Source organism: Copadichromis virginalis, linkage group LG7 (assembly GCF_057382275.1).
Source record: "Copadichromis virginalis isolate Kocher_CV1m ecotype Utaka linkage group LG7, C_Virginalis_male_GT1.1, whole genome shotgun sequence".
Taxonomy (NCBI): Eukaryota; Metazoa; Chordata; class Actinopteri; order Cichliformes; family Cichlidae; genus Copadichromis; species Copadichromis virginalis.
In genome coordinates this window covers 50,460,124-50,473,062 of record NC_140624.1, presented here as the reverse complement: position 1 = coordinate 50,473,062, position 12,939 = coordinate 50,460,124, and the positions used below count along the sequence as shown (strand labels likewise).

Below are 12,939 nucleotides of genomic sequence, written 5' to 3'. Positions count from 1 at the left end.
ATCTGTCGAGAATTTGCCAAACGTATCTGTTCTGGTCATTCTGAGCCAGAAGGAAGATTCCTATTACAATGCAAAAAGCTAAAATAATTTTTTTTTTTTTAAAAACCGATATAATTATATAACATATATTTTATAATGTTGGTACAGTATTGCACAGTAATAATCATACTTGCAAAGCAGGTCATTTCTTTATTTACATATATGGTCATGCAACACAGAGCACCTGTATAAAAAAGCCCAAAGCCGACTGTACTTCCTCAGGAGGCTGAGGTCTTTTAACATCTGCAGGAAGCTCCTGAGGATGTTTTACCAGTCAGTGGTTGCTGGAGTACTTTTCTATGCTGTGGTGTGCTGGGGGAGCAGCACAGCAAAGAAGGACTCATGCAGGCTAGAGAAACTGATCAGGAAGGCTGGCTCTGTGGTCGGCATGAAGCTGGACACTCTGGTGACAGTGGCAGAGAAAAGGACACTAAAGAAACTGCTGGACATTATGAACAATGCTGGGCATCCTCTGCACACGGCCATTAACAACCAGAAGAGTCTGTTCAGTGACAGGTTGCTTCTCCCCAAGACAAGAACTAACAGACTTAAAAACTCCTTTGTCCCACACGCCATCAAACTGTTTAACTCTTCTCTGGAGGGGAGAGGGAGGGGAGACAGGAGGACAAAGGAGGGGGGAACAACTAAGCTGTAGTGCCTCTTCACCTCACTGTACAATACCTTGTGCAATACTTTTTGTAAATAGTCAACAGTGCAATAGACCTCAATACTTGAAATGTGCAATTCACTTGTATTTTTATTTTTATTCCTATTTATTCTATTTATCCCCTTCGTATATTTTATTTATATTTGTCTCTGTATTTATATATGTATGTGTATGTGTGTGTGTGTGTGTGTATATATATATATATATATATATATATATATATATATATATATATAATATTCTGTAACTGTAACTTCTGTCAGTGATGTGCTTTTTGGAAATCGAATTTCCCAGAGGAACCCACCCGAGGGATTAATAAAGTTCTATCTTATCTTAAAACCCCTTCATACCCCCCTCTTGATTGCAATCTATTTACCAATATAATCAAATATATTGCACATAGAAAACACACGGAAACATCTCACTTTTTGGCACAACACCGGTCATGTTCCTTTCCACAAATATTTTTCATAAAAGTAACCTACTGTTTTTGTACCGGCGGCTGTTCAATTATTATTTTGGGACAGCAGGTGGCGGTAGTGCACCACCCAGTTGGACCAGAGTCAGACGAAGAAGCAGCAGCAGCAGCAGAAGACGAAGAAGAAGGTGTCCGTGGTGACAGCACTCAACATGGCGTTCAATTTTGGCGGTGCCACGAGCAACCCAGCAGCAAGTATGGACATTTTTAGTTAATTATGAAATACTTGTAAGAGCTGGTGATGTGTCACATATTTCGTGTCGAAGCTAAAGCTGTGTTAATGCTTGTACATGAGTAATACATAGAAATGGTCGGCTAATGGTTCACCCTCAGTTGTTACGGTGGGTTCGTCTACCGGCTAACGACAGACATCACGTGAAAACAGAGAGCGCTTTTACACTTGAGTCAGTGCAACTAATGAATTGCAGTCGGATTTGTGTTCGCGTGTTTCGGTGCTAAACTGGGCTCCAGTGAGACCTAGCTCTTGTGGCTAACTGTTTTGGATGCCCGTGTGGAAGCTAATACAAGCTTACCCAGTACTTACAGCGCTCTCTCGTTGTTTGTTTGTTTCTAAAAGGCACGTCCGGGTTTTCATTCGGTTCATTTGGAGCCAAAACTACGCCATCGACAACATTTGGCTTCGGCACCCCAGCCACCACAACCACAGCCTCATCCGGATTCGGTAGTAAGTCCAAAGCTTAGACCCAGATTCACTCCTTACGGGGTTTATCCTGTACATGGGGCATTATCATCACGTAACCGCCACCAATGTGATCAAACCCTTCTTCTCGGAGCATAACTGAGCCCACTAGGTTCCCTCAGTCTAGGGCTCAAAGCTTCTGGGTGTTTTTGTTTTGTTTTGTTAGTAAGTTTGTTTTAAATTGAGCATTTCTTCACCTCTTGATGCACTTTCAACATATCTACCAGTTGGTTTCTTGGGTTTAAATCCTTAACATGGGCAATTTGGATGACGGGGCTCAACCAACTAACTAAGCACTCACTATATGGTGCACCTCACAGATACAGATAGCTGCTAATCAGTCCTAAATAACAAACTAATTAAATACTCAAATGTCACTCATAAACCTGAACTGCTTGGATGGGTATTATCACACAACAAGCCATATTGTTTGTCAAAAAGTGCTCTAATAGGGTGATATGGTACTATAAGGTCATTAAGATAAGATGGGGCCTGATTATTTAAGACCTTGTATGTGAGGAGCAGGATTTTGAATTCAATTCCGGATTTACCAGGAAGCCAATACAGGAGAAATCTGCTCTCTCTTTCTAGTCCCTGTCAGCACTCTTGCTGCAGCATTTTGGATTAGCTGAAGGCTTTTCAGCAAGTTTTACGGACATCCTGATAATAATGAATTGCAGTACTCCAGCCTGGAAGTAATAAATGCATGAACTAGTTTTTCAGCTTCACTCTGAGACAGGATACTTCTAAATGCTCAAAAAGGCACCAACGCTATAAACATTGTCAGGGTGTCCAGTTCGTGATGAGCTTGATAAAGACCACCACCTGAAAGGTATTGGTCGTTAAGCAAGCATTCCTTGAGCTTCCCCAAGAGGTCTGGTTATTTGGATGGTCTTTAGTCATATAGGCCTAGAGACCGGTTGGCAACCATCCAGCAACCAAATGTGCATTTTCTCACTGTTTAGCGAGTAGTTGTTGGCGGTTGTTGCTGTGAAATTGGTGTCAAAAAAAAAGAATGCAGTGCTGCATTGAAGAGCCTCCTTGTGATTGCTAGCAGATTAGTGGTTGCCTAGTTTGCATGGAAGATACACCAGCTGCTCTCCATGCACTAGTAAAACTGTGAAAAGTGTGACACAAACTGTAAACTGAGAGTGTTCACCTTCAGAGTAAAAGTTGTATGTTTTGAAATATATTGGTTGGAATACTGAAGCATAATTTGTAATTTGATGGCTACAGAACTCCGTTTCTGGTTTGTCGCACTTTTTCCAAATTTCACTACGACTCCGCAAGTAGTTGGTGTTTGCAGACAAGTCATCATCTTCCATAAGATGCAATCATAAAGGAGGCTTTTGATGCAGCATTTTCAACCGATTTCACTCAGTGACAGCCAGCTGTCTTTTGTAACCAATCGCCAACCAGGGAATGTGTTGTTGTTTTTTTTGTTTTTTTTCCCTTTCAACCAGTGGTTGCCACTTAGTTGCCAGCTAGCCTCAAAGCCTGTGTGACTGCTGTATAACTAGGACCTTACTAGTATTCAGCACAGATAGTTGCATACAGTCCCAAACTGTCTGTACTAGGCTGTTAATGTGGTTTTCATAGCTAAAGTTGAGCATTTTATCATGGGAATGTGGGATTCACTCACATCTGGGAACTGCAATTGTGGGGACTTAAGTAAACGGTCCCTTTGTAAAAGAAAATTCCTTCAGGGGTTGCTACATAGAAGATAAAGACCTTCTTCTTGTGCTTGCTGTTAACGTTTTGTTTTACTAACTAATGCAAAATAAAGCCAATAATGTATTATTTTTGTGTGCTTTGCCTCCATTAGCTCTAACAGCCCCTGGTTTTGGGGCAGCCACCACCACCACTGCTGCACCAGCCACAGGCTTTAGCTTTGGCTCCACCAACACTGGTAAGACGCTCATTGTTCAGACTTTTCTTTTAAGACACTTGAAGACTGTTTTTACAATAAATGAGCCTGTGCTAAATCTGGCGTTGTGTCATTTAATTCCATGTCATTCTCTCTTTCTCGCTGCCTGCCTGCTTTGGCTGCAGGATTTGGGGGGCTGGGAGCTGGAAACACCACGGCTGGTGGGTTTAGTTTTGGGGGGTTCGGTTTAAATGCAAACCCGGCAGCAGTCAGCTTTAATGTGGGGTGCTTTGGTACAGCAACCACCACTGGCACAATTTTCAATTTTGGTAATAGCCTGGCTAGCACAGGTAGATGACCTTTGTGAATCAGTACACTCTGTCTGTAAACTTACATTTCTATCCATTGTTTGATATCTGTGTGGATCAAGGATCGTTTTCTCCTCACCTGGTGATTCATTTCATGAACACAATGCATCGCTGTGATTGCATGAAGAGATAAAATGTTGAATTTTTAGTCATTTCATTTGATTGCTGTCAAGAGTCACTACACTTTCACCTTTGTGTAGAGGTAAATCGCTATATTGTAGTGAAATTCTCATTCTCCTCTTATTAATCGTAGCAGTTGTGATTTCATTCTGTCATTCTCTCACCTGTTTTGTTTTTTGTTTTGCTTTTGGGGGGGTTTGTCACCTCATTGAGCACATTTCTTTTCTCTTCTTCTTAGGCGCATTCGGTGGCTTCGGAACAACGACGACAACTGTTGCTGCACCAGGGGCAACATTTAGCTTTGCTCCCCCCGCAACAGGTTAGTTATAGAGCTGGTTTGAACCCCCACTCTGCTTTATTACAGTTAACATTTCTGTGCAAGCCAGGAAAGGTACATGAAGATAATGCTAGGTTTTTGAAGAACATCTTGCATTTCTGGCCAAATTGCAATGCACTGGAAGAGAAAAAAATGGGCTTTAATTCATTTCACATTAATTGATATAATGCAACTAAAGACCCTACCATAATAGAGATAAAACCCCAATAATCTAAGAGCAAGCACTTGGCGACAGTGAGAAGGAAAAAAAATTAACAGCACAAAATCTCAGGCAAAAGCAGGGCCAGCCATCTGAGCCTAGGTGGTAAACATCACCTAGGCTACTTTTGTGCTTATTTTTGACTCATGCTGTGTCGCTCTACGTAATGCTTGTTTCAGTGGATTCAGTGTCATGAGTGGCAGTAGCTCACTGGAAAAGGATAGAAAATTTCATTCATTTACTTACACCTAAAAACGCTGCCACACTGCAGATAACAATGAAATGTTCACAATTTTATTTATTTAGATTGTTACCACAAATTTATTTGGAACTATTGTATCACTTTTAAGGCTTCCGTTGTAAAATAACAAATGCTAAAACTGCCAAAAGTCCTTTTATTTTCTGCGGTGTCTCTCCAGCAAAGCTGGAAGCATATTTCCCAAACATTGTTTTCTAAACTGGTTTTTCATGAGCACTCGTACTTCCTCAATCATACTTCCTCCCTGTGTTTGCACGTTGTTTTGTTTTAGGAAGCCTGTTTGGTAACATGCAGAACAAAGGGTTTGGATTCCCGACTGGGCTTAGCACAGGGACTGCTGCAGGAACATCGGGATTTGGAACTGGAACTGGACTAGGAGCAACTAGCCTGGGTGGCTTTGGAGGCTTTAATATCCAGCAGACTCAGCAGCAGCAAGGTAAGAACCTCAATTTCCCTGCAAATAGGGGAAAAATACAAATAAAATGGATATCTGTTGAACAGAGTTAAAGCCAACCACAGCTATTCAGACTGATATTCTGTTAGAAACAAATCTTTTACAAAGTTCAAAACTGGTGCCAATACCTTGTTGTTATAATTATGCAACTTTGGGTATCATGAAATTGGAGACATTTCACTAAATTCCACATGATTTTCTGGCATCTTTCTTTTCTAGTAAAATGTTTTTTGAATACATTTGAAGAATAAGATAAAATGAGCTGTGAAATGTTTTACCTCTGGTTCCCGTGGCCAGGAGGCTTGTTCGGTCAGCAGGCGGGTCAGAATCAGTCCACCCAGCTTTACCAGCAGGTCACCGCTCTGTCAGCTCCCACCTTGTTAGGAGATGAGCGTGACTCCATACTTGCCAAATGGAACCAGCTGCAGGCATACTGGGGCACAGGGAAGGGCTACTACAGCAACAACAACCCACCTGTGGAGTTCAATCAGGAGAACCCATTCTGCAGGTTCAAGGTAAAGACAGAAAGCTCAGCACAGTGTGTTTGGTTTGTTTTGCTTTGAATTTTACATTGTAGTCATGTGTATCTTGTGGTTCCTAGGCGGTGGGGTACAGCTGCATCCCGATGAGTAAGGATGAAGATGGTTTAGTAGTCTTGATTCTTAATAAAAAAGAAGCTGATGTGAGAGCTCAGCAGCAGCAACTGGTCGAGTCCCTCCACAAGATCCTAGGAAGCAACCAGACCCTCACTGTCAATGTAGAGGGTGTCAAAGCCCTGTCGAATGACCAGTAAGTCATAAATATGTGATTATTTTTCTTTTTTTGTTTTTGTTGTAGTAGTAGTAGATCATGTAGAAACACTCTTGTATCTCCTGTCCTTTTTAGAACAGAGGTGATCATTTATTTGGTTGAGCGCTCTCCCAACGGCACCTCCAAGCGAATCCCAGCGAGTACCCTCTTCAACTACCTGGAGCAGGCTAACATAAAGGTCCAGCTCACTCAGATTGGAGTGGTCATGTCAGTGACGCGCACAGAGCTGTCCCCAGCACAGCTCAAACAGCTGCTGCAAAATGCTCCTGCAGGTAAATGTGCTTTGGTGTGTTCTTTTCTTGTGTACAGTGGTCCCTCGTTTATCGCGGGAGTTACGTTCCAAAAATAACCTGCAATAGGTGAAATCCGTGAAGTAGCCAACTTTATTTTTCACAATTATTATAGATGTTTTAAGGCTGTAAAAAGTTTAAACCTTCGTAGAAGAATACGTCCAGTATTATAGAATGAAACCAAAGGCACCCGCGGTTGCCTTTGACGGTGCAAAACGTTTCGTCGACGTTGTTGTTTGTTGGGGAGGAAACTTACAAACATACAGCACAGCACTTCAGAGTCACACTGCTAGCAATCGAAGATTTATGTAAATATGAAAAGCTGAATGCGCTCTGTACTGTACAGGGGAGATGGCACGATATTGATTGACAATGCTCTGCAGCCAATCAGGACGCAGAATATAAAGTGCTGTTTAAAAAAAAAAAAAAAAAAAAAAAAAAAAAACATGCAAAATTGCACACACAAAAAATCCGCAAAACAGCGAGGCCATGAAAGGTGAAACACGTTATAGCGAGAGACCACTGTAATAGAAGAAAGTGTCATTCAAGTTGGTTGTTTTGAATAGTTGCCAATAATGTTTCTTCCTGAACAGGAGTGGATCCTATTATCTGGGAACAGGCCAAGGTGGACAACCCCGATCCAGAGAAGTGAGTTGGTTGTGTTGTTATAAGTTTTTATTATAATTAACGCAAAGTTACCCGAGTTTATAAAAAGCAAGACATCTGGCTAAATAATACAATTTTATTTAACTTAGTTGAACCAATATGGAAAATGACAGATAAACATGAATCGACTCCAAGTGTTCATCAGTCTATAACAAACAGTCTGAATTATTTATCTGTTATGATAAATAATTCAAAACCTAGTCTACTACATGACCCATAGAGGGCGCTAAAGCATAAGCATAAAGTCTGGGCTGACGATAAGATAACTGTTCTATATTGCAAACCATTGAGGGACCAGCAAACACTAATAAACAGCAAGTAAGCAAGCAACATACAAGAATAGAAATAGCACACTAGCATAAACATCCATGACCCCTTTTCACACATTTTTAATAAATTAGTTCATATTAGGAGAAATGTTTTTCTGAAAGCCTGAGTAGGAAAAGCCGAGGCACCAATTCCCCAGATTTGATCTAGTTCCGATAATAAATAGTTTCTAAAGGTTTTTTTGTGAGTTGTTACCGTTAACTACAAGTTCAACAAAAATTCAATAAAAGCTGCTGCTTCATTTTGTGTCCAGGTTGATCCCAGTGCCCATGGTAGGATTTAAGGAGCTGCTCCGCAGGCTGCAGATCCAGGAGCAGATGACTAAACAGCACCAGACCAGAGTGGATGTGAGTGTAGTAGTCACTGTTCCTGCTGTTTGTGGTTTTAATTTTCCAGATTTTTTTTCTTCTTTTTCTTAAAGGATTCAACATGGGTGCAGTGCATGTAAGCACAGGTGTTAGTAATGACATGAAGGTTCAGCTTTAATGTGATTAGAAACACCCGTGTTTACCTGCTATTTCAGGTAGAAATGTTCTGTTAACAACAAAATCAGTTTGGAAGCAAGTATATTTATATTGTAACACTTGGTTACGCTGATCCCAGCACGAGACGCACACAGTTCTCAGTTGCACTTTCAGGGGACGTTTATTTAAACACTGTCCAGATCGCTCAGTTCTGCTTTGGATCTCTCTCCTGCTCAGCCCAGCTCTGCTCCACTGTGCACTCTGTCTGCACTGCTATCCCCAGGCCCCAGCAGCTACTGCAATGGGAGAAAGTGTGATTAGTATGGTGAAAATCAGCTGTGTCGGCCAGCCTCCCATGGCACGGTCTGCTGATCATTGCTCCACCCCTCCCTGCAGCTGAGCCACAAACCACACCCCACCACACACATATGTATATCATAGGACATTTCAAACTAAACTAGAACATGAGACCTGGTAGCTGTGTGGGTTCTCATCTGCTTTTTTCTACTTTTTAATATTGTCACTTGAGTCCAGTTCTAAGGCTGTTGGTCTTGAACTGTGTGTGTTTCAGCATAATGTTATAAATGTCAAAGTTCTCGTCACTCTGTTAAACGCTGCTTCAAAATGAGTCACAGTATCTGTTGTAGCGAGTGGACCTTTAAGTTGTATAGAGGTATTAGCCACACTGCTTTAATCAGGAAGAGGAAAGAGCAACAGAAACACCTGGATCTTTTTAACCTAAATTTCCTGGCAAAGGCGGTTAGTCAAAGTCACGGCCAAGCACAGGAGAGACGGCTACATAACTCTAAAGAAGTATTACATTTAAGCTACCTTGTGATTTACAGTCAGCTCTAATATCTGTGCAGATTGAGCATCCTTGCCAGATCAGGTTTGGCATTTTTCTCTGTTGTCCATGGCCCCTGCATTCAAATAATAAATTAATTTTGCTCCAGGTGAAACTTTTTCCAAGTCTTTTTGCATTCGGGCATGAAGTTTTGGATGTGTGAAGACCTCTAATATCAAACATATGCTTGTTATCAGTTTTAAAAAAGCATAAAGTACTTGCAATCAAAGGAATTCTGGAAATGTCACAAAGGTTCATCCTCACTGTTTTCAACCATGCATGTGTGGACTTGCAGATTATCTCCAATGACATCAGTGAACTGCAAAAGAACCAAGCAACCACAGTGGCAAAGATCGCCCAGTACAAGAGGAAGTTGATGGATCTATCTCACCGAGTGCTGCAGGTTGCTGTCTCACTTTTTTTTTTTTTTTTTTTAAATAAGCCATTCAGACATCCCCTACATCTCTGTTAAACTTAGAGTAACTGTAGGAGCTCAAAATTCACTGTTTACATAAATAAAAATAATGTGTGGGAATTGAAAAGTAGAACTGTGTTTTGCATGAAATAAACTGTCATATCTGAATGACATCAGTCTAGAGCTTTCCCTTCACTACTTTATAAGTTTTCTTTTTCCCTTCCATATTTATCTCTCCTCCTTTGTTTCCCTTGGAAGGTGTTGATCAAACAGGAGATCCAGCGAAAAAGTGGCTACGCTATCCAAGTGGACGAGGAGCACCTCAGAGTGCAGCTGGATACCATTCAGTCTGAACTCAATGCCCCCACACAGTTCAAGGCAAGTGTGTTGAAACTGTGGCTGCACAGTGCTATGTTCTTTCAAACAATTAGAGTCGCTATGAAATATTTTTGTAATCAGGTATTCTATCAATTCTCCATTGACTAATTGAGTAATCGCATAAATACGTTTGCCTTAATGAGGAAATAGAAATTATTCAAAAAGGGGGGGGAGATGGGCACCATCAGCAGGGAAATAACCTGGTGCCTGTCCATGAAGAGCTGTCAAAGAATCTTAAATTGCACTCTGAAATAAACTGGAAGCCAGTGTAGCTGCATCAAGATTGGAGTCGCATGTGAAAACTTGGAGGATTTCGTCCTGGCAACAGCATTTTGAACAATTTGCAACCGTTCTAGGGAGGTTTTGCTAAGACGTGTGTGTGTGTATAGTGCATTGCTGTATTCCAATCGTGACGAAACAAAAGCATGAATAATCATTTCGAGTTTGGGACATGACACAATGGAGCTTCGTTTGTTAGCTTAGTTTCTCTTAGCTGAGTGCTACAAAGAAACAATGCGAAGACTTTTCATTGAGGATATTTTTGTAATAGTTTTTCGAGTTACTTGATGAATCATTGCAGCCCTAAAATGAATGAACAGTTCGTACAGTTCTTAGCAGCTATTAGACGTCAAACGTGTGTTTGTTTTTTACAGTATTTGTTCTGTCTTTGTCTTACAGGGTCGGTTAAATGAATTAATGTCCCAAATCCGGATGCAGAACCACTTTGGAGCTGTGAGATCAGAAGAGCGCTACAGTGTGGACGCAGACCTCCTCAGAGAAATCAGACAGGTGAGTCGGAACTTTAGCACCTCTGACCTGCAGTTGTTGTGCAGGCATTCACAACATGTGTTCAGTGATTTCTGAAAGTCGGCCCAGGACTTAAAAAACACTAAGAAGGAGAACATTAAAGTAACATTTGAGTCTTCCGATACTAAGTTGCAAAAAGCTGAAAGATTATCATGATGTTAACATCCAGTCAGGGTTCTCACCCAGCTTCCTTCACGCGGGTAATCTCTGAGGTGCTGACAGTGAACGACAGAAGTAATCACTCTTGCACAGGTGCATTTTCCTTATTGCAAATAAGTGTAACATTGTAAAAACATTAGCTTCAAGGTCGGTCTCAGAGCTTCTGTGTTGTTTACTGGTGGCTCTAATCTGAGGAAGACTGCTCTAAACTTGTGGATGAAGGCGGAGACAGCTGAATGTTTAAGTTGTCTTCTCCCGGTAACTGAAACACTGTCTCCTTTTCTCTCTCTTTCAGCACTTAAAACAACAGCAGGAAGGTTTAAGTCATTTGATCAGTGTCATCAAAGATGACTTGGAAGACATCAAACTTATAGAGCACGGGCTGAGCGACAGCGGACACATGAGAGGAGGCATCCTCAGCTGAGTCTGCCCCACCAACCCGCACATGCTCAGACACACAATCCTCCCAAAAAAATGGTGCATCAGCCATTTAATTTAGAGGTAATCTGCACTGTAGTTCCCTGATAACCCCAGTGATATCTGAACCTGTCTGCTCAGATGATCATTTTGACTAGAATGTGCCTTTAAGTCCCCACATGGACAGGTTTATCATTTGCCCCACTTTCTGTACCAGGTAAACACTGACTGGTTAATCTGTGCTTTCTCAACTGACACAGCCCTAATGGAAAAGACTCAACAAAGTCTAATAATAGCTGGGATCCCTTTTGTCAAATCAGATTATAATTATAAGACTACAAATGTGACTGGCATGTAAACAAGTTGTGTATGTCACCAGTGAAGACATTGTAAATACATGTTTGTTTTTCTTTTTTATCCTCCTAGAATGTTAATAAATTTCATTTGTTGAAAAAAGCACAGTGACCTTGCATCTCTTGCACACATACTTTAAACAATGGCTAATTTCCCCAATAATCTATTCCTGTGTGGGAAAATGTATTCCTGTAAGTCCACCTATTTTGTGATCTGAGCATTTTCATTGTTTTGGTGCAAATATAGAAACACCCGACGGTCCTTCTTTAGCTCTTCAGGCCAGCCCTTTCCAACATCTCATCAAAGCAGGGCTTGAGTTGATAGGATTTATGTCTCGGATTCACATCCCGGTGGAGATGAAAGACTGATTGGCAGTTGAACTTATTAGGCAGCTTTCATGCAGATTACATCCCCTCATCTAACTTCTACTTCAGTACCTGGCAAAGAGCTAAACATCTGAATTCTCCAGACCCGGCAGCCTTTGCCTCCTTACTTTCGTCTTATTGTAAATATTTAATACCCATTATTTGTTATTATCTGTTCATCTGCCTGTAAATATTTGGGGGAAAAGTCCACATAGACTACGTTGCCAAAACTATGTGAGCTACCTACACATTACACATAACAGCCACAGGAGCTTTTTATGATATCCCATTCTAAATGGAGTTCCCCACCATTGCAGCTATGAAAACCATTCCCATTCTTCTGGGAATTCTTTTTGCAAGATTTTCACCCAGAAGAACATTTGAGGCCGGACACTGAGGGCTTGGATTGCCGTCTCCATTCTACTTTCTCCCAAAGGTGTTCAGTGGGGTTGAAGTCAAAGATCTATGTGGACAAGTCAAATTCTTTCATATCTAATTTTTTTTTTTTTTGTGTGCCCTGTTTGGATCTTTAGCCATCAGAATTGTTGTCTTAAGGCCAAGAAAGATGCCAAGCGGATTTATTTTACCAAGTGGATCATCATGGCCTTGCCATATTGGTCCATTTGATTGACCTTTATTATAATTGTGAATTTATTTTATTTTCAGTTGCTACAAACGGGACAGACATGACTGGGGGATAGGACAGGGAGAAAGAATGAAAGAAAGAGAGGGAGAGAAAGAAAACCAAAGGGGAGAAGAGACGGTGAGAAGGGGGGGAAGAAAGAAAAACAAAAAACACCTGGGTCACCTGTATGGAGAAAAAAAACAAGAGAAAGCAAACAACAAAGAGCAACATATTTAAAAAAAAAAACAGCACCATCACAATAAACTAGCTAGCAGTAGATATCAGTAGATACTAAATAATAAACGATATTGTGCAGCACGCAAGATAGACAGCGCACAATGTGCTTTGAGGCAGCAGCCAAGAAAGCTGTAGTCCGCGTCTGTGAATACCCGTGTGTACACCTGTGTGCATACCTGTGTGGATCAGCATGCTTGCATTCCAAAGGTTCCTTCATGTAATGATCTGTTAGAGGGTGTGGGGGGGCCACAGCCCCGTCCTCCAGGGCATGAAGCAGGTATGGAGGAGATCAA

At 41.2% G+C, this 12,939-nt stretch overlaps 1 protein-coding gene across 5 annotated transcripts; it reads left to right on the top strand.

Moving 5' to 3' along the window:
- Positions 1–1,266: 1,266 nt before the first annotated feature.
- nup54 (nucleoporin 54) lies at positions 1,267–11,505 on the top strand. 5 transcript variants are annotated; one of them, XM_085463986.1, is made up of 15 exons: positions 1,267–1,379; positions 1,762–1,869; positions 3,710–3,793; positions 3,937–3,972; positions 4,478–4,558; positions 5,306–5,470; positions 5,786–6,003; positions 6,090–6,277; positions 6,374–6,570; positions 7,182–7,236; positions 7,835–7,928; positions 9,185–9,292; positions 9,563–9,682; positions 10,361–10,471; positions 10,944–11,505. In XM_085463986.1, the coding sequence occupies exons 1-15, from the start codon at positions 1,337–1,339 to the stop codon at positions 11,070–11,072; spliced, it is 1,737 nt and encodes a 578-aa protein (XP_085320112.1). In that variant the 5' UTR covers positions 1,267–1,336; the 3' UTR covers positions 11,073–11,505. The 5 variants fall into 5 exon arrangements, with proteins under 5 accessions (XP_085320112.1, XP_085320111.1, XP_085320114.1 ...); XM_085463985.1 differs by having other exon boundaries at positions 3,937–4,101; XM_085463988.1 differs by lacking the exon at positions 1,762–1,869.
- Positions 11,506–12,939: the final 1,434 nt, after the last annotated feature.

Bases quoted from the DNA above. Each gene is read 5' to 3' on its own strand.
- nup54 (XM_085463985.1), top strand. From the start codon at position 1,337: ATGGCGTTCAATTTTGGCGGTGCCACGAGCAACCCAGCAGCAA. The intron at 1,380-1,761 runs GTATGGACATTT...TGTTTCTAAAAG, and splicing joins CACGAGCAACCCAGCAGCAA to GCACGTCCGGGTTTTCATTC. The intron at 1,870-3,709 runs GTAAGTCCAAAG...TGCCTCCATTAG, and splicing joins AGCCTCATCCGGATTCGGTA to CTCTAACAGCCCCTGGTTTT.